Source organism: Elgaria multicarinata, chromosome 6, assembly GCF_023053635.1.
Source record: "Elgaria multicarinata webbii isolate HBS135686 ecotype San Diego chromosome 6, rElgMul1.1.pri, whole genome shotgun sequence".
NCBI lineage: Eukaryota > Metazoa > Chordata > Lepidosauria > Squamata > Anguidae > Elgaria > Elgaria multicarinata.
The window spans coordinates 31,805,920-31,833,835 of record NC_086176.1 but is presented as its reverse complement, the minus strand read 5'-3'; the positions used below and the strand labels follow the sequence as shown (position 1 = coordinate 31,833,835).

The following is a 27,916-nucleotide window of genomic DNA, read 5'->3' as shown; positions in this document are numbered from 1 at the left end:
ACAGATCATGAAATTTAGGCCAGGTTGGGTTAAAAGCCAAAATAGTGCAGAGCATTCATAGGGTGAAATCACTCGTACTGTACTTCAACAATATGATGTGCAGATTTTCCTACATGGAAAAGGGTCATTCCTGATACTCCCAATATGATCTAACCAGTTATGGAATGACCGCTTCCATTTCAGAGCAATGAAACTCGGCCCGAGGCACAGATATTAGAGCAGCGGTTCTCAACCTGTGGGTCGGGACCCCTTTGGGGGTCGAATGACCCTTTCACAGGGGTCGCCTAAGACCATCGGAAAACAGATATTTCCGATGGTCTTAGGAAACTGTATTGACTGAACTATGTCATGTATCATCTTTTGTATTATTAAAGCTATTGTTATATATTATTTTCATTAGCAAACCATCCCATGACAATGGATCGTGTAGAGAAGAATGAAAATAATTTTATGGTTGGGGGTCACCACAACATGAGGAACTGTATTAAAGGGTCGCGGCATTAGGAAGGTTGAGAACCACTGTATTAGAGGATCTGCACCATCACTTCATTTCCCAAGAACTTCCAACAAAAAAACATCCAAAGGTGCTAATGGAAAGCAGTGATGCCACATTTACATTGCGACTTGCAATAAACTGTTGGGGCTGAAGTGGCCCAGAAGATATGCAGACTAGCATAATCTAGAAAGCACCCCTGACAACAAAAACAGATGTTGGGTAGAACAGCTTGACTGTCCAATTCTGCAAATGGCACAGAAAGAATTATGGATGACGAGGTCTCAGTACTTTAATGCTGTGTGGCAATGCAAGCAACTCAATGGCCTACTCTACACCAAGCAGGATATTGCACTATGAAAGTGGTATGACAGTGGTATATAAGAGGCAGGAGCCACACTACGGCTTTATAGCAGCATTGAAGTGCACTGACAATGTTGGGGCCCACTTACACATACCATATGCCACTTTCATAGTGCAATATCCTGCTTAGTGTAGATTAGGCCAATGTGTACAAGCTATTCTGAAGAGCATACAAAGCCTCCTCATACCAAGGCAGAACATTGGACTATCTAGCTCTGACTGATGGGGCTCTCTAAAGGCTCAGTCAGAGACCTTACCTAGTCCTGCTAGTCAAGGTCCTTTAAATAGAGATGCGGGGGTTTAAATCTCTTCTACTGAGCCATGGGCCCTCTGAAGAAGGGTAAGTCCCCAAAGGTATCCCAATCCCACAATTTGACTGCTGGTTTTTAGGTTTCTCCCATTAACTGTTTATTATGTCTTTGTCACAGGCAGCCCTCTTTATAAGAGATTCTGTGTCTAGCTGGTACTTAGAATTACCTATAATTCCTGTTTTGCATCTTACTTCCGCTATGAGGTACATGCCAGTCTGTTTAGCTGATAAAACTTTGGCTGACTTCCGAATTAGAGGAATTAATTTTAAGGTAATTTCCTGTAGTGATGAACTTGCAGTATCAGAGGTCATCCTTAGCTGTTACATATTACACGAGATAAATTGCCTTATCCCAGAAGAGACAATTAGCTTTCCAAAAGAGAAAGAAAGATGTTTATTAGTTGAGTTTCTTTAGACAGCCAGTTATGAATTTGATTTTTCTTATAATCCATTTTAAGCTTCTTGCAAATGCTGCCGCTAAAGAAAAAGCACTCAGAGAATGAGTTATTTTCTGTAAATCTCCTTTTCCAAAGCACAATTTATTTTCTATTTATAGTGGAAATGAAATGACACAAAAGAAGGGGGGAAGAAGAGACAACTAAAAGCAAGGATGGAATCCACCACAACTGGCCCTCCATGCCCAGAGGAGTATTTACACTTACCAAAGGCTCTAGTTCCTTGCGGTCTATGAGATTGAGCTCTGTCACAAAATAATAAAAGTGCTTGTAACAGGTGTTGACATGGGCTTCAGCCCCCATGATGATGATACGGTCAAAGTGATGAATGTAGACGTGGACAAATACTCTAAACAGCCTGCACAGGATCTTCTTGCAGATCTGGAGGAAGTTCTTTGGGAATGGTACACCTGTGAACAGAGAAAGGATCAGTTACATTTGCTTTCCCTCCAACTATGGCTGTTGTCATATTTCTCAGGGTGCCCCTGCCAAATGAGGTCTGGCATGTGACTATCAATGATAGGGCCTTTTCTGTGGTGGTGCCCTGGGTGTGAAAAATCCCTCCCCAAAGAGGCTCACATGGCCCCTATATTGTGATAATTTTTGTGCCAGGTGAAGAGCATTCATTCATTCATTCTTTTCTATAACGTCCAATAGCCAAAGCTCTCTGAGCAGTACACAAAGATTAAAAACCTTAAAAGTACAATATCATACATAATATAAAAACTGTTTAATATCATGGCATTTTCTAAGAGTGTTTTAACGTAATTTTTTGAACTTCATGTTTAGCTTTGCTGTTTTAATTGTTTTACAGTTGCTAGTTTCATTTTAATGTACGCTTGTATTGTGGCTGAATTTTATTCTGTTGACTTCTAGGATATTTGTGGTTTGTATTTATGAACTTTAATCTTCTACTGTCAACTGCCCAGAGAGCCTAGTTAATTGGGTAGTATACACATGCTGTAAATAAGTAAGTCATTAAGAAAGGGAAATTGTTTAGCAAATCCTTGAGGGGCAAGACTCAGCTTGGTCAAGTGGCTGATCCCTGTTTATTTACTGCTACTGCTAAAGCCCAAGAGCAAGGCTGATTGAGAATTTCCTTTCTTCTTATATATTACCCAACACAGGAGTGCTTCTGTGTTCTTCAGCCCTGTCTTCATCTTTCTCAAAGCTTGGGTAGATTTCTACAATAATGTACGTCCTCAAAACCTGATTCACTGATACCTATATATGAAATGTAAGCAATATGCTGAATATTGTGAAGAGTGTGTTCATGTATTTTCACTGCTTGCCTACTGAACAATATATAGAAAAGTCCTTTCCTCGATCTAATGAGTAGTGGTTTCTGGCAGTATTAACAAACCAGTGAGAGAACAGTTCAGCCTCCCAGGACACTGATTTTAAACTAGCCAAAGAAAAGTGAAATCAGAGCAAGAGATTGCTGAGTTAGAATTCATCAGCAAGTTCAATTCTACTGTCAAAGGCTTGAATCAGGATAACTTTCTTTTAAAAAAAATCACACTACAGATATTAACTGGCTTAACATTGTCTGGATGTTTGTGCTATCAGCAGTTACTGTTTTGTGAATGGCCACTATTAATAATATGTTTGTCTGCCAGTACTTCTACATTTAGTTTTCTTCTGACCTCACAGTTTACAATTCTACCCTGCTCACATATATGTCTGGAACTCTTGGTAACACTTAATTGCATCTGATGAAGTGGGCTACAGTCTACAAAAGCTTATGTTAGAATAAATTTGTTAATCTTTAAGGTGCCATAAAACTCTTTGTAACACAGCTACCCTTTGAAAACTGTGACTACCATAGTTTTTCAGTATGATCGTTTAACATGGGTTTGCAACAGAATCTATTGCTCATTGGGACTCTTCTGACAGATTATTTTAGATTCCTGGTAACTGCAAAGAACTGATGCTCTTCTGGAGAGAAAGAAAATGGCTGTCTGATGTGAGAAAACATATCTTTGGAACTGTTTTACTCTGTACAGCACCATGTACACTGATGGTGCTATATAAATAAATAAATAAATAAATAATAATAATAATAATAATCATCATCATCATCATCATCATCATCTTTCAAATACAAGGTCTATGGCTTAATGGATCACCAGACTACTGCTTGGAGACTGAGGGCTTGGCTAGACCTAAGGTTTATCCCAGGATCGTCCTGGGGTCATCCCTGTTCATGTAAATGACACACAGGGGATCCCGGGAGCAGGCAGGGATGACCGCGGGCCGATCCCAGGATAAACCTTAGGCTAAGGCCTCTGAGAATCAAATGTTGCTCCCTACATTTCATGGAGCGTCCATTCCAATCTACATGCTGATCAGGTTCTTCAAACATCTACTTATTTGCAAATGTCACCCCAAATGTATTACGTGATGCTTGAAACAGATTCCAACATTCACATTTCAAGTGAATAACAGAAGTCAATAGTAGATGAAAAAAATTCCTATGGGTTGCAGCTATATTATGCAGACCTAATCCATATTGCCATTGATCAACTGTCTTACCTTTGTTAGTACTTCTTCTTTCAATGCCAATAACACACATGATTAAGAGTACCACAAATAGTTAGGAAAAGGGACAGTCTTGCCTTGTAAAGAGGAGGAGGAGAAGGATGCTACTGAGTTTCCCATGAAGTGCTTCAATATATGAAGAGAGAGAATTGACTCATCTTTCCCAGTAATATCTACTCCGATGGAGAGTGACTCTCCAGGATCTCAGTCTTTCCCAGACTGGAGGCCCATGGTTTGTTTTTTAAAGAAAGGAGGTGCCAGGGACTGAATCTGGGGGCTTCTTCATACAAATCACATTGTCTTCTACAAGGCCCTTCTGAAGTCACATTTATGTGATAAGCTCAGCACGGAGAGCCAACCTTTGTAGTTGTCAGCTATTGTTTGTATTCATGAAAAAAAGCTATCATAGGGATAGCCAATAAGTGACAGAAGCATCAAACAAGCTATGATTTATTTATTATTAATTATTTGATTTATATCCTAGGTTTTCATCAGCTCACGCAAAGTGCCCTCCAAATCATCAGTGCATATAATTAGAAGCATATAGTAAATAAATTCGGTGTAGCCAATACAATTTGCATTTCCCCCCCTGTGCAACGAAAATTCGCATCCAAGGGTACAACATATACAGAGGTCTATAAAAGCAATAAAGCAGAAACTGAAATTGCAATAGCCACATCATGCTAAAAATACCTTACTACACAGCTCCATTTTACCATCTGGAATCTGCTTCTCCAATCCTTCCTCTTTATATTATGTCAACTAAACAGCTTTGCCATAAAAGAGATATAAAAGATAGCTGACAGCACTTAACTTGAAGTGATTTGCAACAAGTGTCGCATTATGGTACACAGTGTGCAATTATGAGGAAAAACATCCCAGGGGAAGGTGACTTAAAACATTTCCTCTCCTTTTCAAATAGCTTTTAAAACACACACACAAATAAATAGTTCATAGCACTTGGAAACTACAAAGTTTTAAAATAGCTTATACATAGAAAAAAAGATAATAAAATAACAATTTTATAAGCCCTGATATACAGAGTTAAGGCTGCAGCTGTGAATTTTAGATATACGCTAAAAAAAAAAAAAAATTCAGCATATACAACAACTGCTGGAAAACACTCTAAATGGATCCAGAAAGCCAATACGCTTTGTGATTAATTGAAAATGATCTGCTTTAGAGGCAAAGCTTATACAATATAACAACATATTGGGAACATCAATTAGCCAATCGTTAGTCAAGTAGATTACATTTCAGTCCCTAGAGTGTCATATGATGGCAAGAAGTATATGTAAGTACACAGCTTTAAAAATTAAGACAGAAGAAAAGGATCAGAAAAGAATGAAAATGCAGTAAAACGTAACTATGAGACATTGCCATTTGAAAGGGTAATGACCAAAATAAGCTGTTGTGGCAACCACTGTTATTTCTGCAGATTCAGAGCAATACTCCGGACTTTCTATTCTGCAATCTGGAGTGAGGCCCACGCCGCAATAGGGTGTAATTAGTTCCTCTCCTTCTGGGCTTGAGTGTCATGAGATTGTTAGAGCTTGCTTGGAGTAACACAAGAGCCTCCTGGTCCATTATTAATTAGCTGACACAACCGTAATAAACTAGCAAGGAAGGAGACAGCCTCCTTTTCAACTTCCCTAGCAAGTGTAGCTACAAATACCTGTGTGTGGTGTGAAGCATGAAAACCCACCACTGTAGTGCAGGGAGAGATGGCTAATTATTTAAGTTAGGAATTCGCAATTGGAAGACCTGGGACAGCAATGTGTAATGCAGGGGTGGTCAACTGTGGGGACTCCGGAGCAGCAAAACAAGAGGTGGTTTGCCACCAAATTTCAGCAGCAACCTACAACAGTGGCCTAAAAAGGTCAAATTTAGCTTTTAAACATGGAGCACAGCTTGTTCTAAAGCTAAATTTGGCCTTTTTTGGCCACTATCGTGGCCTAAACTGCTGATTGTTTTGGTGCTGCCACAGCAAATTTCAGGGCAGCCGGGAGCGCATACAAGGCCTGTATGTGTATGTGCACATGGAAGTGTGCATGCAGCCTGCAGGCTACCCACCAATGGTATACTGGATAGAGAGTTGGACCAGGTACACCTAGTCTCAAATTTCCATTTAGCCATGAAACTCAATGGATGACCCTGAGCCAGTCACTCCTGCTCAACCCCAGTAAGGATAAAATGGGATAATGCCATGTATGATGCCCCAAGCACCCAGAAGGAAGGAAACAATACAATGGTATCGTAGTCAATTATAAATCAAAATAAATAAAAGTGAAGGTGCACTGGTAGCATATTTAATCCATGCTGCTCAGTTAGCAGGACTAGGAAGACAAAATTTGGCTCCAGCATCAACCATCATGTCCTCTATATTCCTCTAAAATCTTGGAAAGTCGTTCCCACTCATTAACAACATTGGGTTGGATGAACCCATGGTCTGGCTCAATAGAAGGCAGCTTCCTATATGCGAACCCTTCCTCTTTTCCCCTAGTTGCCAGCATTGACACAAAAGGGTGATATGGGGGAGTGGAATCAATGAAAACATTATGAGGAGCAGTTCCTCGGAGCCTTGGCCTCCTTGAATGTGGCCCAGCCTTCTCTAACCTGGTGCTCTCCAGATGTGTTGGGACTGCAATCCCAGGGAATTGTGCTCCAACACTAGGGAGTTGCAGTCCAATACATGTCGAGGGCACCAGATTGGGGAAGACTGGTTTTCTCTCTTCTCAAAAGTGGCCTCCAGAAAAGCTAGTTCCTGAGCAGGACTCTATGAAGCTCAGTCGAACATCACATTTGTCTTTGAAAGGAAACAACAAACTGGTAAAGTGGTGATCCCGAATCTTTCTCTTAACTGCCTAACTGCACCTGTGCAACTGTTTGTGCCCGACTGGTCATGCTATGACACCCTCTCATTAAAAATGGTACTGCATTACCACTGGAGAGCCTCTACCAGGGTACAGTTTGGACTTCCCAGGTATTAGTTCCATGTTATATCTGCACTTCAATTTTAGTACCAGATGGTAGGTATAATCTGAAAGGTATCACTGAGACTTGGTGGGATGACACTCATGACTGGAACATAGCAATTGAAGGGTATACTTTCCTCAAAAGGAATAGACCCAACAGAAAGGGAGGGGGACTAGCAATCCATGTAAAGTATGCACTTGAATGGAAATCCATGACAGTAGTTCAAGGTATTCTCAGGAAATGGGCATTAAGAGGCACACAGCACCTAAGCTATGGAATTCACTACCACAAGATGTGGCAATGGGCACCAATTTGGCTGGCTTTAAAAGGGAGTTAGACAAATTCCCAGAGGAGAAAGCTATCAATGGCTACTAGTCCTGATGGCTATGTGCTACCTCCAGTATCAGAATCATTATGCCTATGTACACCAGTTGCTGAGTAACATGGATGGGAGGGTGCTTTGTACCCAGGTCTTGCTTGTGGGTCTCTGTCGACAGCTGATTGGCAACTGAGTGAAGAAAATGCTGGACTAGATGGAGCCTTATGTTCTTACAGCATGGATAGTTCTGGTATTCAAGGGGGTGGGGGGGAATTACCTTCCCAACCCAAACACAATTGTCTACAGTAACTGTGATGCTGAGCTGTCCTTCAGAATCCATTTCTGTTCATGGCAAGCACCTTTGATCAGGATGCTGGCAGTCACAGTCTTCTGATACGAAATCCACAAAACAGGAAGCCTTCTGATGTATCAGGTCTGCCAGAGCTAACTATAGACATCTCCCTTTTAATTAACATGTTTGTAGCTACATCTCCCAGCCCGAAAGGTGTGAGGGAAGAGCTTCCTGTTTACTGTGCTAGCTGGTGAAGCTTGATGGGCAGCCACCCTGGCCAAATCTAATAAAATGTTAGAGGGTTCTTAATTCTTTACAGTATCAACCACAACATCCTCCATTCTACAAAGGAATGTAAGAGAGCCAGTTCCCACATGAAATGTGGGAATGCAGAAGGACAGGTGCAAATGGGGACCAACAACACTGGGATCGTAACGTGTGGGGATGAAACAGATGTAAAAGTTACTGCTGAGCAATTACAGGAGTAAAATCAGGTGGAATTACCCCAAGATAAAGACAGTAAATCTATCTTTGGCTGAGAACCTCAAAGTCGTTTTAAATGGATATTATCTTTATTATATTATTTTACGTTTTTAAATTTTGTATGTCGATTTTTAATGTTTAATGTTTTAATGCCCAGAGAGGTTCGGCTATGGGGCGGTATATACATGTTAATAATAATAATAATAATAATAATAATAATAATAATAATAATAATAATATGAGCCCACAGCTCTCATTAGATCTATTTAAGGCAAAACAGGGGATTTAGTTCGGCACTTTTGAACTCTTTACAATGGACATTTAATTTTTGTGAACCTCCCAAAGAACTTTTGCTATTAGGCAATATAAAAATGTAATAAATAAATAAATGTCAACATCGATACTTTAAATAAACAACTTGTTTGACATTTTGCCCAAATCTATGAGATCCTTGATCTTTGGAATGTACAGTTCAATTCTTTCCAGACTAAATATGCAATGCATCAACGGGAGGCGAGGTGGGCAGAGAGAAGGTTTACATTTTACCAAATTACAGGACTTCCGGTACTATCTAAATCATTACAGACTAGAAAACAGAAATCAACAACCACAGGTTCCAATGTCTGCTTAAACACAAATGGTCATATTTCACTTCCAATTACACTGTGCTAATTGCAAATACATAGCCTAACGTCAAATTCATCAGAGTTACTCTTTTGTAACATAGCAGAATTCAGCCTAATATTTCCCACTGTAGTTGTCCTTAATAGAAGCAAACCAACCACAGGAAGCACAATCAACTCTCAAGAACAACCTATATTGATTTATATGTACTTGTATCTGGAAAAATTATTGTTTCTCACTTACTTAGTTTTATGACCCCTCTCTTTCTTTCCACCACTAAAGACCCATGCTGGCACACGGCCTGAATGTAATTAATCCACTGTTTCCTGCTGCATTTTAGCTTAAATAATATTTAAATGGTCTGAAAAGAAGAAGACATCAACAATAAATTCCAAAAGAGGGTATCAATGCTTTAGCAGAAGCATAGGAAGACTCTATGGGCAGAAGAATAAAGGTGAAGGCATTAAATTAGATCACTGAGCTGTAGTTATTAAAAGAAGAAAAAAGTTGTCAGTGGAATTTCTGTGCTTGCAGCTACTTGCTGAAATAGGAGAAAAGAATTTACTCCTGGATGAATGAACTGGCTCTGGTTCAATCAGTGCTAGTGACTCAGCCAGGATTCAGCCGGTGAAAAAAGAGTATGACAGAAAAATTCTGCTATCCTGGAGTTTACAATCCGAGGACTCCAGGTGGAGTCCCCTAAAATTGCCAAGTTATTACACAAGAGATCTGCAAGCATTCCAGACACACACTTCAGACTCCTAAAATTCTATCCTTGCAGAGGTTACAGGCTTGGAAGGGAAAGTGAAGATGATCTAATTCAATTCCTAGCCCTACGGCTGCAGATCACATGCAAGTAAACCTACATCCACACAAGTAAACCTCTGTACTTCCTGTACAAAGATAGCCATATCTCCCAACAGCCCCAGTCAGCAGAGCTAATAATCAAGAATGCATGGAATTATAGTCCAAAATGTAGTTTGAGGAAGGCTGACCTAAGGTATGTGCCTGTAGGATTTCAGAAATCCATTAGGATAGACAACAATCCAAATGGTGGGCAGAAAATGTTTCAATGTTATAATCGGTGTCTAAAGTCTGGTTTATGCATTATGGAAGCTCCTTTACATCTCCATGGGGGAAACTGTGTGCAGTAACTCAAGAGTCTTTCTTAAGTGGTTCACACAAATGGCTCATTTCATGTGGGAACAGCTGCCACATGAAGCAATTTAAAATGGCCTCCACATGGCCATCAATGCAATGTTGAGCATGGTAAGAAAAGAATGCTATTAGTGGTGGTCATACCTTCTGGTAATTTGTTATAGGCCAAGTCCCAAAGTATTAGATAGTGCTGCCCTTGTGCATACTATAATGTGCAGCATGGCTTGGTGTGGTTCTACTACTAATCTGCTCTGCTGGACAGGAACCAGCAGCATAGTGCCAGTTGGGGCGGGGGGTAGCAGAGCATACCCTTACTCTATGCTCTCTTTCAGCTGGAGGGCCGCATTCAATTTTGGAGAAGCTCTTGAGGGCAAAAAGGGGCAGGGCCAAAATACCGTCCTATTTTAGCCTGAAGCTCTTATTGTTAGGCTTAGGAGAGCAACCTTTTAGAATAGGGGGGAAATCTGAACAAAACCCAGGAAATCACTAGATATGGTTGGGGCATGGCCAGAGAAAAGGAAACAGGCACGTGGGGAACACAGGAGGGCTGGACTGGGTCCCAGGGCTTGAGTTGCTGCAACCTTGCACTGTGCCCCGGGCTCACCAGTCTTCCTGCCTCTAGCCAAGAGTGACACAAACCCACATTACAAGTACTGCATGTGGCACCTATGCTGCAGAATGGCCACCCGCAAAGTAGGCAGAAATTTTTATTTATTTATTTATTATTGCATTTATAACCTGCCTTTTTTCCCTCCAAGGAACCCAAGGCGGTGTACATAATCCTCCTCCTTTTCCATTTTATCCTCACAATAACAACCCTGTGAGGTAGGTTGGGCTGAGAGTGTGTGACTGGCCCAAAGTCACCCAGTGGGCTTCCATGGCCAAGTGGGGACTAGAACCCGGATCTCCTGACTCCCAGTCCAACACTTTAGCCACTACACCACACTGGCTGTGTGGTTTTCTCACACCCACCTGCTCCAACTATCCCAAGCAATTGGAGTCCTAGCAATCCAGTTGCTTCCATAAAGACTGTTTTACTACCTACCTCATCCCAGCAATATGTGTGTGTGTGTGTGTGTGTGTGTGTGTGTGGCTGCAAGGTTTGATCAGCATTTTGCCCAGAAGGATCCTGTTCAGACGACACACTAAGCCACGGTGGCTAAGCATTTTGAGCTAAACATTATGGCTTAGAGTGTCATGTGAACCATTCCTAAGCATGGTGATGACATAACCACCATTTAAACACACTCACTAATCATTTACTGCAAAAGAGTTAGCGGCCTAACCATGGCTTAGTGTGTTGTCTGAACTGGCCCAATTTGGCATACAAAGAAATTATTTCAGAAGTAGTTTTTCCTCAAAAATTCACTGAGGAGGGGGGAAAGTACAGATGGGAAATGAAAAGGGGCTCCCTTGATAAGGAAATATATAATTTCAAAATAAACTTGGACATAAACCTTCTTCTCACTGGCCTTCCTTCTTCTCACATCAGTCTGTTGGTTTCTGTTTACCACTCTGCTGCTAAGATCATCTTCTTAGCTCGCCGCTCTGACCATGTTACTCCACTTCTGAAATCTCTTCATTGGCTTCCAATTCACTTCAGAATCCAATATAAACTTCTCCTGTTGACCTACAAAGCTTTTCACTGTCTAGCTCCTTCCTATCTCTCCTCTCTCATCTCACACTATTGCCCCGCTCGTGCTCTTCGCTCCTCTGATGCCATGTTTCTCACCTGCCCAAGGGTCTCTACTTCCCTTGCTCGGCTTCGTCCATTTTCTTCTGCTGCCCCTTATGCCCGGAACACTCTTCCAGAACATTTGAGAACTACAAGTTCAATCACAGCTTTTAAAGCTCAGCTAAAAACTTTTCTTTTTCCTAAAGCTTTTAAAACTTGATTTTGCTCTGACTTTTATACTGCCTGTTTAGTGCATTCTCTTCCCCTCCTTATTGTTTTATTATGATTTTATTAGAATGTAAGCCTATGCGGCAGGGTCTTGCTATTTATTGTTTTACTCTGTACAGCACCATGTACATTGATGGTGCTATATAAATAAATAAATAAATAAATAAATATATAATAATAATAAACGAAACTCATCCTGAAGAGCAATGATTAATGTGCTAGTTTAAAAGGAAATCCAAGCACAAGTTGTGGATTTTTTGAAGAACTGAAGTTAACATCTCCCCCCTCCCTTTCTCCCAGACCAGAGCTGTGCTTCTGGAACCTCTGTTACTAAGAAGAGCCAAGTTTTCAAGCCAGATGTTTCAAGTTATCTCAGTGTGTTACTAAAGGAAGCGTCTGTTGTAAGTGCCAAGGAAAACAAGTCCAGTGATGCACGACTTTGTTCTCCCCCAAAATAACCCAACAGCTGGATAAACTGGACTACTTACTAGATACCCACAACTTTCAAGACATTGGTATGATCATGTCAAAAAGAATAGAAAACAAAACTAGACTTATTATATGTTCTTTATGCATAGACCAATCAGTTTTACAGGAGTTCCACTGTCCTGTGTAGGAGAATCCTGCCTCTCTAGACTGATGTCTTCCATGGATCAGTCATGCAGCACATGGATGGGTCAGAATGAACTTGCTCATTTGTAGACTTACAGGGAAACATAGGACAAGTTTTTGTACCCCAACCATAGTTTCCCAATGCTGTTACGAAACGGTGCGAATTCTTCTTTTTTAATTGTTGGAGAGCTTGCTCTGTACAAATGCCATACTCTACAATCATCTTGCACAAGGTCTATAACAAGACAGATCTCAGGAACGCTAGCTGACAGAAATAGAGAAAATGGCTTCCTAAATAGTCGTTACCAGTTCCTTGGTAGCCAAGAGTGCTAATTCATGATTTGGCATCTATTCATAGACTTTCGTGTTGCAAACAGAATATGGTTTCCTTAGATTCTCAGCTTTAATAAAACTACAACCACTGGAAGTTTTCGCTTTGCTTCTCAGTTGTGGGAGGATGTTTGAAAACACAACTTCAGCATTTGAAAAAGGCAGAATTGTTCAGGGAGAGCCCCTAAACTGGAGGTGGGCAACTTATGGCCACCCAGATATTCTGGTCCACAACTCCCATCAATTCTCACCTTTGTCTAGTACAAGGAGCCCACCTTGTACTAAACCAATGGTGGGAATCATATCACTGACTAGAACCATGAAAGGTATATACTCCTAACTGTGCAACACTGATAGTGTTCCATTATATCACTGTTTAGTTGCTTCTGTGATGTCAGTGGGAACATATTAAGATACTGTCCCCAAATAAATAACTTTAGTGAAATATATGTTCCTCCCCCATGTATATATAATGGGCCCCTTCTCTAGACATTACATCACAAGAACCCATGATTTCACTTGGCCCATCGCATCATTAGATCCCACAGTTCTAGGCTTTACTAACTAGAGCTTCATAAAATGCTAAGCCCTTGTGATATAAGGAAATACTGAGCTTATTAAAATGGCATAAATTAAGACCAACTTCTATTAATTTCATATATGAGTTATTACCCTGGGACGTCCAACATTTTTCCTAATGAATGGTGCTTTGCTTTGCGTATTCACCATTTCTTAACTAAGTCACTGAGCACTTCCTTCTCCACTGGAGGAATCGTATACAGTCAACTGTGACAAATGCCAGCTCTCCACAGGACAGCGAAAAGTATCTGTAATAGCCTTAAAGTCAGCAATCCCTGTCAACTAATGTAGCTATATTTCCTTTTTCTGTCGACATCACTCTCTCAAAAAGTCCCTTTTTAAGCAGATTTTCAGAGGGCATTTTGTACACTATCCCCTGCTAATACAGATGTATGTTATCCCTTAGGGTCAACCTTAACATCTGGAGCAGAGTTAGAGCACCGGATTGGCAAGTGGCTTGTTTCATTTGTTTCTCCGTAGCATGGGTCAACAGAGGAAGGGACAGGGAGGAAGGGGAAAGCCAGATCAGCAAGGCTGTATTTAAAATATACAAACAAACAGAAGAAGTCAGTTGCCCCAGCACAACCCACGTCATGGGAAAGTTAGGTACATTTTTACAGTCCAGTAGCAAGAACAAGCTAGGTCAGCCTTCCCCAACCTGATGCCCTCCAGATGTTTTGGACTACAGCTCCCTGTATTCCTGACAACTGGCCATGCTAGCTGGGGCTAATGGGAGCTAAAGTCTAAAACATCTGGAAGATCCCTAGTTGGAGAAGGATGAGCTAGGCAATTCAGATGGCAGGGGATTCAAAGACAATGGGCCTGTTTAGACAACACACTAAGCCATGGTTAAGCTGCTAAGCCTTTTGCAGCAAATGGTCAGTGAGCGTGTTTAAACTGCAGTTATGTCAGGAATGGTCAGGAATGATTCGCACAACACACTAAGCCATAATGTTTACTCAAAATGCTTAACCACCGTGGCTTAGTGTGTTAGCTGAGCAGGATCAATGCGTCCCACAGTGGCTTGCTTCAGGACCTCCAGCCAAGCCCATGGTGACCTGGGAGTGATCAAATTTGTTGTATCACAACAGGGCCAGGCAAGTGAGAGTAGGTTTGCCAACCAGTCCATTTTCAAACTGGACTGATTGGCAGAGGTACAGTGACTTGCCTATGATGCTGTTCCCTTTAAGATTGTTATTCAAAATTTCAGTGTTAAATAACTAAATGCAAAGTGCTGTATTATTTTGTAGAATTGCCAGTTCACCCCATAACAATGAATTATGGTACAGGTCTTTTCCTGCAGAGTATTCAGTGCTTGGCACTTTCTGTAACCACCTGCGAAGGCATAATGCTCTTCACAGTGCTCTTGCTGAACAATGATGCTGTCACTGAACAATGGCATACTATTTGAGAAAGGCCGCTGAAACGAAGTAACCAAGTAATTAGTTACTCTGTTTAACACAAAAGTTACAAAAATGTGGTGCGGCTTGCCAAGAGATGACAGGTTAATAAAAAGAAATGGACCCCCTTACAAAGTTCCCACTATTAGATTACTATATAAAATAGTTTTACTTTATTTTATCACTTTACTTGATGATATCTAAAAGGACATTTTGTAATGGTTTATAACATAAACATATCCACAGTAAAAACATTTATTAAAAGAAAATACAAAACATCTTCGTTAAAAAGATTTTTTTTAAAATACACAATTTTAACATTTAAAATTGAGAACTAACAATTAACAAATTGAGCAGCACAATCTCTCAGGGAGGACTTGGGTGAAAAGGTAGGTCTTTAACATACCACAGTTGGCAACTCCCACATACCAAGAGAGGGGCCATAGTGGCACCCACCCTATGGAGAAAGCCTACTTCTGGGTTGCTGCCAGATGTCAATTTGTAAGTTTGTTGAGGTCCTTTGAGGATCTCAGTGATCAATTGGCTCTAGATGTGGGAAGGCGATCCTTCAGATAACCTGATCCCAAGTTGTTCAGAGCATTATATGCCACCAATAAAAGCTTGAACTTGGCCCTGACGCTACTAGGCAGCCAGTGCAGTTGCTTCGACACAGGTGTAATATATGTGAGCAGCCTGGTGTCCCAGCCATCATCCTGCCAGCTGAATTCTGCAGCAGCTGCAGCTTCCCAAAGAAGTACAAGGGTAGCCCCACATAAAGCATATTGCAGTAATTGGAGGTTGCCAATGCATGGCTTATACTGGTCAACAGAGCAGCAGAATAAACAGAGTAGTATTCATTCTGCCTCTTTCCCACAGAAGGTTGTCCATCATGGCGAACAAAGCCGATTCCATCCCAAAACTAAGCCTGAATCCAGATTGAAATGGGTTGAGATAATCTGTATCTTCAAAGAACATCTACAGCTGCCCAGCCTCTACACTCTCAAGCACTTGTCCCAAAGTGGGTGATAGTGATAAGGCGGTAGTTGGTATAAATCTAGGGAGGGCTTTTTTCAGAAGTGTGTGCACCACTCCATTGTGCAAAGAAATGCTCACCATCCTAGATACACATGGCTAATCCTTTAGCCCCCTTGGCTAGCTCAAATAAGCCAGAATGGGCAAGTGTCAAGTGCACATGTAGTAGGCCAAAGACTTACAAGCATCTTGTCCATATCATCAGGCCTCAACAACTGGAACTGATCTCATATTGCTAGACCAGGTGGTAAATTGGGCACTTCACCGGTACTAAAAAGAGCACTCAAGTTGGCATGAAGCCAAGTAATTTTCCTTGCAAAAATTTTACAGCTGGCGTCTGAGGATCCTAACAAAGGATTTACCGGGCTAGATGGCAACAAACTCCAGACCACCCAGAAAAGCTATTTGAGGGAGGAATGGAGGCAGCAAAGAAAGCGATCTTTGCTTGCCGTACAGCAGTTATGATTATGTACTCTTACATGTGTTTGGTTTGTGTCACGTCAAGTCATAAGCCATTTAGACTTGGCTGGTTTCATTTCCCAGAGCTCCCCAGAAGGGAGCACCCCGGTTTTAGCATCATTTACCGCCCACCCCACCCCGCCCCGAGGAACAAAATGCATCCATGCCCACAGCTACCTAATGAAATGTCAAATCTTTTCTTGTCATTCAACCACAGATTGATAGAAAAATAATGGCAATAATCTGTATCACCACACCTTTGCTCTGAATTGGTGTGACCAGCCAAGAGAGGCTATTGGGCAGTTTAGAAATGAAATGAAATAATAATAATCTCATGTGTGAAGGACAAATGCAATCACTTTTCTAGTTCAGAAATAGCAGAAAACTCAAAAATGCTTCTTGTTTAGACAGCCTGGATGAGACTCTGACTCTCTCTCTCTCTCTCTCAGGGGTTGCAATGGATTTTAAAACTGAAAAGGACACCTAACTGAAGTAGGTGAAGTGCAGTAGCCACACCTTAATACTTAAAAGCCCTAAGGTTGGTGGGGTCACTCTCCACCAACAAGGAACCCCTCCAGATTACCCAGCTGATGGATTGTGCTGACCAATGTAGTTGCCGCTGATGTCGTTCTGGCCATATAGCACAGTATGTAGGCTATAGAGCCACAGCCAGATTGATGAGATGGAAAACAGATTGGGGGGAACTCTTATTTTGAAATTTGAATTCACAGTTGCCCCTCTTTATTCCATAGCAGATGTCCTGTGTTTGGCAAATACAAAGACCCAGTGTGCTTTAGTCTGAGCTGTTTATTTATTTATTATTTAATTGACAAATTAAATGCGATGCGATGCGATGAGGGAACCCTCTGTTGAAACCGCCTCTTCCTTTCTTGCCCTTTTTTTTATCCTACTCTTCAGCCAAAAAGCTCCCAGAGAGCTTACATACACTCAATAACATCAAGATAGTCCCAATACACAACACAAAAGAAAAAAAAGGGAGGGAGACAGAAGAGGGGGGAAAGCACCTGCAGGCATAAATAGTAGCTCTTATAATGATCAGCTGGAAACAGTTCAGGAAGGGGAGGAGCCTGGCCCATCTTCCCATCCCATCTTCCTCTGCTGTAGCCGCTTCTGGTACGGCTGCTGCCTTACCAGAGGATTGGGAGGAGCCCAATCAAGCTGGTCTTCCAGCAGGGCTGCTTTGACCTCCCAGCCATCTTTTCAGACTTTTGAACTTACAGTAATTGAAGTCATTGCCTTACTTAACGTTTGTGCTTAGTGTTTTTCTGAGGCTGCAGTCTCTGAAGCAAGAACTTCACTTCTCTTGTGCCCCACATAGAAATATGTGGTATCTCATGGAGATCATGAGGAACACCAGGCCTCCAAGAATTGCAGAAGCATCATAGAGCAGTAAATGTCACAGGAAGCTGAATCAGACCATGGGGCCATCTAGCCCAGTATTGTTGACACCGGCCCAGTTCAGACAACACGCTACACCACGCTGCTTAACCACAAAATGCACTGACTGGCCATAGCTCTCTAGGGTTTCAGGCAAGATCTCCTAGCACTATCTGGAGATGCTGGGGATTGAACCTGGGACCTTCAGCATGCAAAGCAAGTGCTCCACTGAGCCATACACCCTTCCCTATGCCGGGGAGGGAGGGAGACCTTTTTCATGTCAAAGTCCATATTGAAACCTGTCAGGATCTGCATTCCAGCTGTAGGTGGAGCCAGAGCCAAAATGGAGAAAGTATGAAATAAGGCTGAGGTCCACATGTTTGCATAGGATAGCTTCACCCCTGTCCTATACAAAGTATCGAAAGTAAGATCTTGCAAATAACTTTCCAGGCTGCAAATAATCTGTTACATTTATAGTTGAAAATCTCTTAAGTTTATTATTTCTATCTCAAGACGGGCACTGATTTCTCTAGAATTTTAATTCCCCCCCCTCCAAACCATATTTTTGCATGAAGTTTCTGGACTCAAACACACACACACACACTCAGAAGAGTATCTCATAATTGGTTTTTCTTCACAGCTATGGAGACTAGATTTTTAGAATCTTGTGGGAACTACTGGATTTGGAGTTAGAGGCTACGGGGCAGTTCCTACAAGATGTTTTTGTACTTGTACAAGATATGCAAGTGGTATGTTAAATATTAATCCTGCATGAATTTTGAATGGGGGTGTTCGCACCTGAATACAAGTTGGGAGCAGCCATATTCAACAATTTGCAACATAATTGTGACAGTGACGATTCCAACACTCAACTAACACTCTGTGTACAATAGGATAACTATGACGAATGACACCAGCACACAACTGTCTTTTGCTAGAGGGTAAATTAACATGGATTTACCAAGAAAAGAAAATCAAAGGGAAAGCCTAATTACTCATGCAAAAGTAATTTCAAGTTATTTATAACTAGTCTGCAGGACCTGAAAGTCACAACCTAAAACCATTTTTTTAAAGCTTGACAGATCCCGTTCATAATCATTCCAGCATTAATACCACAGGATTCACTTATGCACAAATGAAATGAAACTGAGATCAGTGTTTCGCAGCCAGGGCTATATCTTTTGAATTAGAAAGAAAGAAAAAAAGCACACTAACTTTGTTAAATTTGGAATTCCACCAAAATGGAAAAAAAATGCCATTAAGTACAATAGCCAGCCAGAAATTCTTATGTAGACACAGATATTAGAATCCCCTCTCTGCCAGTGTATATTACATAAGATGTGGAGGGGTTTATATACGTAATATACATGTTATGTAATATGTATATCATATAACAGGAGGAGACGTTTATACATGCTCTCCCTATGCTCCACCCTGTGTAGAGGAATTTCTGGATAGAACCATTTTTAAGAACTAAGGAAAGGGGGAAAATAAGCTGCTAAAAGGAAACCCTGTCTCTGACTAGGTCATTCTGGTTTCTGGAGCTTTAGTAACTGTTTGAATATTATGCTGGCATATTTTGGTTGCTTAATTGAATTTTTATTAGATATTTATATTTATTTATTTTCCAAATGTGTTCTCATCCTCCCCAAGCTGACTAAGTATTGACCTTTTGGACTGTTTTTACAGCTTGACAGACATTTCCGGAGATTTTCCTCCTTTCATTGTGCTGTCCATTAAAGTCCTGGAAAAGATGCTTGACCTGACAGACCAAGGGTGCTCCTAGAATCATCACTCTGTTTGAAAGCATAGTCAATGAGCCCACAAGTTTCAAGTTTCTAATGTATCTCTGCAGTAAATTGGCCACAAAGTGAGTAAATTCAATTAGTCACTTTTTTTTTTTGATGTAACATACAGCTGCACAAGTCAGAAGTTAGCAAAAGGGCACCAAATGTAGAAATAGCACAGTACACATTGCTCACATTGTTCAAGGTAATTTATCAAACGTTAACTGCAAATCTCCCGGGACAATCTTCCAAAAATCTGGTATTGTTCTGTTTAACGGATGACTTCCCCTATATTACTGAGAGTGTAGCATTTTTCCCCTACTTCAATGCAAATTTGGAAAAACATTATGTCAGCCTCCTCTTAAACATATTTGTTTTATGTAATAGTTCTTAGCTCCTTTTATTTGCTCTGTGAACTGCGATTGCAATAAACAATTCAACTGCAAAACCTGGGGGGCACTATAGAAACAGATCAATTCTCTTTCTAGACAACAATCTCTTGTACCTCCAATAAAGAGCTCTGAATAGAGAGCATTACACAAATCTATGGTGCGACCACACTTAGAATACTCCGTACATTTTGGTCACCACACCTAAAAAAAGGATATTATAGAGCTGGTGAAAGTGCAGAAAAGGGCAACTAAAATGGTCAAGGGACTGGAGCATCTCCCCTATGAGGGAAGGTTACAACAGCTGTGATTGTTTAGCTTGGAAAAAAGGAGGCTAAGGGGAGACATGGTGTGGAGAATGTGGATAATGAGGCATTTTTTCTCCTCCCATAATACTAGAACTTGGGGTCATCCCATGAAGCTGATTAGCCCAAACCTAGTCCCCAAGAATGACAACAACAATTAGCATTTACACAATGCTTTAGAGAATATTTGAAATGTTCCATTTAATTCTCCCAATAAGCCTTACAACCAGTGGTGTAATGGTAAATTTTGAAGTGCAGGAACTCATCCTGACAATCCCCATAGCAACGTTGTCAAGAAGAATCCAAAATGGCAGACGGCTGTGTTGATTCATCTCAATAAACCAGTTCTAGGACCTTTCATCTGGTAGGAGCAGTACTTTCATAAAGCTAATTGGTTTTAATTGACTTTTCAAGACCAAGCCACCCCAAAATACTTTGCATTATGACAAGGGATAATATACTGCTGCTGGAAAAATAAATTTCTCCTCAGTTACTGCAAGGATTTTAGCTAAGCTCAAAGGGGACAGGAATTGTGAGGTGGATGATGTCAGCATCCCTCCTAATCAAAAAAGTGCTGGCATAGTGTCCCTGTGACCCTAGGTCCACCTCTTCACTGCTTACAACTCCTGTGTAAGGCATGCCAGGATTTTACCAACTGTTACAGATTTTTCTGGGAGTGACAGGTTAAAAATGAGATACAGTGGGTTGGATCACAGTGGGTTATTTTGGACAAATAAGCCATTGTGGGTTAAAACTGTCAACAGATGACACGATAACCCACGATGGGTTAAATAAGCCTAATTTAACCCATCATTCGCTATCATGATGTCTGAACCCAGTTAGTAATTTTATCAGGGTTTACTGGTTCATAGGTAACTGTCTTAGTCACACTCCCACTTGAATATTTGCACAAAAAAATTAAGTCAAATACATGGCTTATAAAAAGAGGTATTTACACAGAAACCATGAAACATTTTACACTATGGATTTTTTCTTTGCATACTTATTGCAAGCTGATCAATAACCAGCTAATGATACATACTGGAACTGTTTTAGCAAAACTAGTTTGACTACATAGGTCGAGTCCTGCCATGTGGATGGCAAGACTAGCTTCAAGGCCTCCATCTGCCCCGTTATTTCTCCAGGGCACAGAGTTCCAAATCTGAAACTGCAATGGCAGCAAAAACAATGCCCTATATTTCATGTGGCACCGCTACTTGGTATTGATCTCAGGGCCTTTTACAGAGTATGCAACAATTTCTTTGTCGCATATAAAGGATTTTTCCATATGGTCATAGTCTTGTACAATAAATGCACATTCCCCCCCCCCCCCAATGCACACATTTCCCCTTGAATTAGTGTTTCTGAAGCAGATAGTTGCAACCGGTTTTATTCTGCAAATGACAAGGAAAGAAGGGCATTAATAAATCTCTTGGCTGTACATTTATAAGCAGCGTAGAAGTCCAGCGGAACAAAAACAAATCTCTTATTGCCTTATATTAAAGGGACATCATCCCTTGGGGGAAGAAAAGCATCCAGTGGAAAAAAGAAATCCTACTCTGTCATTTCCAGATGTAATTGCTAAAGTCTTTTACTGCCGGATAATTACAAACCAAAGGCTTTTAAATCCTTTGCTTTTCAAAATGTTTGCATTTTTATCTGCCAAAAAGCTATTACATCTTCCTGACAATAAAGAGACCAACCTGGTGCCCATTTCCTTCAGGCAAGTTTGTTTTTCTGGAAAACTGAAAACAGAAATGCCCTAAAATGCTAACAAACTAGGGTTGTGATCCTAAGCACATTTACAGCACAATCCTATACATGTCTACTCAGAATTCAGTCCCACTGAATTCAATGGTGCTGCTTCCCAGAGCCAAAGTACATGTTAACGCTAATTGTATGGCATGCAGCTGGGGGTTATTTATTTATTTACACTATCACACGCTTACACAGCCCTGATTCAGATCAGGACCACTGCATACTGGGAGGGGAGGATTAAATTTCCAGCCCACACTGTTTTCCCCTTGAAATGTGTATTTAAAAAAGAAAAGAAAATGGACACTTTATTTTAAAAATCTGGAAAGCACCGTGTTGGATAAGGCTGATTTAGACATTGCAGTGACTGTGATAACTCATTAAAATTCAGTGTTGTATCTCAGCTGCATTAAAGGTGCAATATGAATGGCTAGTTATTACAGGATCATTACTATAATACATTTTTAAAATCTTTATTTAATAATACAAAATATAATTTAAAAAGTAACATGAGGAATCAACCAATACATGTGTACATACCTTTCAACAACACACAATTGTTCCGAAACATAACAAAGGCACTCCATCTTTCAATAAACAAAAGTAGAGCCATGCTGGATCAGGCCAAGGGTCCATCTAGTCCAGTACTGTTCACAACCAGCTGTTGACCAAGGATGCACAAGCAAGACCTCTGATACTGGAGATAGCACATAGGAAAGTAGCCATTGATAGCCTTCTCCAGGCATTTATCCAACCCACTTTTAAAGCCCATTCAAATTGGTGGCCATTACCACATCTTGTGGTTGTAAATTCCATAGTTTAACTACGGGCTGTGTAAAGAAGTGCTTCCTTTTATCTGTCCTGAATCAGCTTCATGGGATGACCCCGTGTTCTAGTATTATCAGAGAGGGACAAAAATGTCTCCCTATCCACATTCTCCACATCATGCATAATTTTGTACACCTCTATCATGTCTCCCCTTATCGTCTTTTTTTCCAGGTTAAACAAACGCAGCTGCTATAACCTTCCTCAAACATTTAAGAACATAAGAACATCAGAAGAGTCATGCTGGATCAGACCAAGGGTCCATCTAGTCCAGCACTCTGTTCACACAGTGGTCAACCAGCCATCGGCCAGAGGTGAACAAGCAGGACATGGTGTAACAGCACCTTCCCACCCATGTTCCCCAGCAATTGGTGTTCTTCTTTGTTCTACTATAATACATTTTGAACAGCTGAAAATCTTTTTTATATTCTAGATCCTGGGTGGAGAACTTCTTTCACCTTGAGGGCCAAACTCAATTACTGGACAAGCTCCTGAGGGGCACATTCGAGTGGTAGCTGGGCTGAAGGCAAAGGGGGCCTGGCAAAAGGAGTGTGGCCAGAAATATTGCAGCTCAAAGCTCTTACTGCCAGTAGTGAGGCCTTCGGAGAGGCATTTCAACCTTTCAGAATGGTAAAGAAGATGCACAAAAATTGGGAAACCACTCAATGATTGGTGCTTGGGAAAAGAGGTTGGGTCCAAAGGAAGGGGCCGCGGCCATTTGAGGAAGCCCAGAGGGCCAGATTGGGACCCAAGGAGGAATGGATTTGACCACCTGGTTTGAGGTTCCCAACCCCTCTGAATATGGTATTCAAAAACTGTATACCGTTACGGTGTTTTCATTGTTGTGAATCAGCTGAGGCACTTCCTTTCCGAACCTACACTATGGCTTCACTAAGATCCCATTTAGTCTATCATGTACCAGACATACAAAGACTCCCTAAGCCACAGAGATAGGGCTGTTATCATCACCAACGCTGTCTCTTCACTCACACCTGGGGGAGGGTTTATTATTATTATTATTATTATTATTATTTATTTATATAGCACCATCAATGTACATGGTGCTGTACAGAGTAAAACAGTAAATAGCAAGACCCTGCCGCATAGGCTTACATTCTAATAAAACCATAATAGTCAGAACAAAATCAAGTTTTAAAAGCTTTAGGAAAAAGAAAAGTTTTTAGCTGAGCTTTAAAAGCTGCGGTTGAACTTGTAGTTCTCAAATGTTCTGGAAGAGTGTTCCAGGCATAAGGGGCAGCAGAAGAAAATGGATGAAGCCGGGCAAGGGAAGTAGAGACCCTTGGGCAGGCGAGAAACATGGCATCAGAGGAGCGAAGAGCACGAGCGGGGCAATAGTGTGAGATGAGAGAGGAGAGATAGGAAGGAGCTAGATAGTGAAAAGCTTTGTAGGTCAACAGGAGAAGTTTATATTGGATTCTGAAGTGAATTGGAAGCCAATGAAGAGATTTCAGAAGTGGAGTTACATGGTCAGAGCGGCGAGCCAAGAAGATGATCTTAGCAGCAGAGTGGTGAACAGAAACCAACGGACTGATGTGAGAAGAAGGTTGCAGTAGTCCAACCGAGAAATAACCAATGCATGAACAAGAGTCTTTTGTCTGGCAGAAGAGACAGACAAAAGTGATCAAATCCTGGCAATATTATACAGGAAAAAACGACAGGATTTAGCTACTGCCTCAATATGAGGAATAAAGGAGAGCGAGGAATCAAATATAAAGCCAAGAGGTTAAAAAAGAGGAAAAGATTTTGCTCTGCAGAGAAAAGGGAAGGATGTACCAAGTTTTGCATTGCTTTCACTTCCTTCCTAGTGGGAAGTTTCAATTAGCACTAAGGCCCCACCAGTTTCTGAACAGTGAAATATTTCTGGCACTTTGCCAACCTCACTGTTTGGTCTACTACACAGATGTTTTCAGGCTGGGCTGCTAAGACAAGTCCTCCAGCAAGCAGCCCATTTAATGAATACTCTGTTGTGAACTGAGCTCTACAGATTCACACATTTACGCATGATGTTGCTACGTGTGTATAGAAACATTCTACGGATACCCTTAGACAAGGATAAAAGTTAAGGATAAATATACAGCCTATCAGCCAAAATATCAGCTGGCGTTGCCATGAGCCAAAGTGACCCACCTGGATCAAGGCGGCACATTGCAAGAGCAACAACCCACAGCAGGCTACACTGCACAGAGTTGCACAACCAACTGGCCAACCAACCAACCAGAACAGATAACATCAGCCAGAGTAGAAGAAAGGATACAACAGGTCACTATCCTACTAACCATCACCGCACCAAGTATTTAAACAGTGGCGAAAGGCCAACAATTCTATCTCAGGATGGCATTCCATGACTGTGGTACCACAACCCCAAAAGCCCTCTTCCAGATGGCAGGCAGGTATGAAGAAGGGGCTCTGACGTTGCTCTAAGTGGAGATGGCCAGAGACGTTTTTACATGTACAGCAGATTTGTCCAACGGTTCAGAGATTTTGCCAGCAGGCATATGGGATTTCTTATACAAACTCCTAACCTCCATACACCTCACCTACCTGACCCCAACCGCCATAGTATGCTCACAAGAGGAGTTTATTGTTATCGCTTCTCAAAGCAGCAAAAGTAGAACTTGTAAAACCAAACAATGTTATTATTGAATCAATGTTTGTGCAAAGTGCAGGAGCTCCTCATCCAAAGAATAGGCCACATTAACCTGAAAATTTTCCACGAATGTAGATGATTTCCCAACATTTCACCTCTGTATTTATTTAATGAACCCTCATTTTGAATTCACAATAATGGCACTTACCACATCAGTTCTGATCCTACACTGGTTGCATTGCATATGAGCATTGTTTATTGCATGTGAATATCATTCAAGTTAATAAAGCATATGATAATAGTTTACTATAATTTTAGCCTGTTAATTTACATTATTGTAATTTTACCCTTTTTGTAATAATCAATCATGTAGGATCATAAAAAACATGCTTATACGAAACTCCTAATGTTTAAATCACAGTGATGTTAAAACTTGACAATGAAAGTAAACAAATGCTTACATTTATTGTCTAATGTGTATTATAACCAATGAAGCAGGACATAGATGAAGACCTAATATAGACCTAAATCCTCATTAGTTGGTCTGGACTCTTATAGAAGCTATATTTCAAACAATAATTAAGGGAAACACTTGGGCCAGACCCCTCCACTAACACAGAAACAATAGTCGGAGGAAGGTGGAGTTTTTGAGCTTGGAAAGGACTGTACTGTGCTTCTTATCCATCTTTTTATCTGCTGGCTAATTCAATATTTCCAGTGAGTTGCAGAATCCTCCAGGGAGTGTCACAATGAATGTTCCATCTTTCTTCCGTTTAGCTGTCATGTCTCCCACGGGCTATTAGGACAGCTTCCAGATAATATGACTCCATCATATCACGATTGCCTTCAGGCTGGCCATAAGAATACTTTTAAACTGCCCTAGCAATCAGTGTAGCTCAAAAATGTATCTGGATATGTGGAATATTCACTATTATTTGGGCTACTGCATAGAGGAAAGAGCCTATATCTGAACATTTCTGCAGCAGAAACGTGTAATTTGACTTTGTATGTGTTAGAGAGAGGAAAGCAAGTTTAAACATTGAGTGCCTGTAGTGACAAGCTGAATATGAGCCAAGTGTGATGTGGCTGCAAACAAAGCAAATGTTATTTTGGGTTGCATTGATATAAATATAGCTTCCAAATCTCACAAGGTACTAGTTTCCTTCTATTCAGCACTGGTTAGGCCTCATCGTGAGTACTACGTCCAGTTCTGGGCACTACACTTCAAGAAGGATGCAGACAAGCTGGAGGGGGGTTCAGAAATGGGCAACAAGGATGATCAGAGGTCTGGAAACAAAGCCCTATGAGGAGAGGCTGAAAGAACTGGGTATGTTTAGCCTTGAGAAGAGAAGGGGAGACATGATAGCATTCTTCAAGTACCTGAAAGGTTGTCACACAGAGGAGGGCCAGGATCTCTTCTCGATCATCCCAGAGCGCAGGACATGGAATAATAGGCTTAAGTTACAGAAAGCCAGATTTCGGCTGGACATCAGGAAAAAAACACCTTGACTGTTAGAGCAGTACGACAATGGAACCAATTACCTAGGGAGGTCGTGGGCTCTCCCACCCTAGAGGCATTCAAGATGCAGCTGGACAGCCATCTGTCAGATATGCTTTGAGGTAGATTCCTGCATTGAGCAGGAAGTTAGACTCCCTTATAGGCCCCTTCCAACTCTACTATTCTATGACTGCAGTATTTTTTTCTTTGCAAAATACAAACGGAAAGGCCACCATGAATAAAACAAGGTACATGTTCAAAACATTAACTCCCATCTTCTGCATTTATGTTCTCTTGTTAGAATAAGCCTGTTGCAATGAGGCAGTCAACTGATCTCAAACAGAGCAACCACATGGGATGTCTTACAGCAGGGGTAGGTAAATGTGGTGCCCATGGGCACCAATGTGCCCCAAGATATCTTTCTTGGTGCTGGCCAAATTTCCCCACTCCTCCCAGTTTTTTTAAAAAACAATTAACACATTTTCTTATTGATAGCTGGGGTGACTTCTAAGCAAAGTGAGGGTCTCCAGTGGTTGCCATCTTTAATTCCCATGAATGCCTCCGAGCAGCATGATTGGTTCTGAGACAATCTTAGAAAATGGAGGTGGCAGGTAGGTGCAGACCAATGCATTCCTCTGCAGCGCACCGAGACACCAAGAAAAAGAACGGGGGAAAGAAAAGGGCATTGAAAACTCCAAGGAGTTCAAAGGTGTTGTTTAGTGTGCTGTGGCCCAGGGTTCACCTCTGCCTTGTACACACTCATTTTGGTAGGCTTTTTGTGCTTTCTGATTAGCCACATCTCCCATAGCAGCCATCTTGTGGTGGTGCTCATGAACATTTATCACATTCCCCAGTGTGCCCACGGGCTCAAAAAGGTTGCCTAGCTCTGCTGTAGGGTTCACTCTTAGCTTGCACAAGGCAAAAGTGAGGCCAATAGGTGTTGTAGGCATTCTGTATGAGCCAACTATGTAACCAGAATACTACCCTTTGGAATATGCAGGGTTTAGCAAACTAATTGTTGC

The 27,916-nt window shown here is 41.2% G+C and overlaps 1 protein-coding gene across 1 annotated transcript in view; it reads right to left on the bottom strand.

The window, feature by feature from the left end:
• Nucleotides 1–27,916, bottom strand: part of MOB3B (MOB kinase activator 3B) — a 112,646-nt gene that overhangs the window by 14,142 nt on the left and 70,588 nt on the right. The window contains exon 3 of the mRNA XM_063129208.1: nucleotides 1,829–2,031. Coding sequence (XP_062985278.1) covers nucleotides 1,829–2,031 — 203 coding nt within the window. The remainder of the gene's footprint in view (nucleotides 1–1,828; nucleotides 2,032–27,916) is intronic.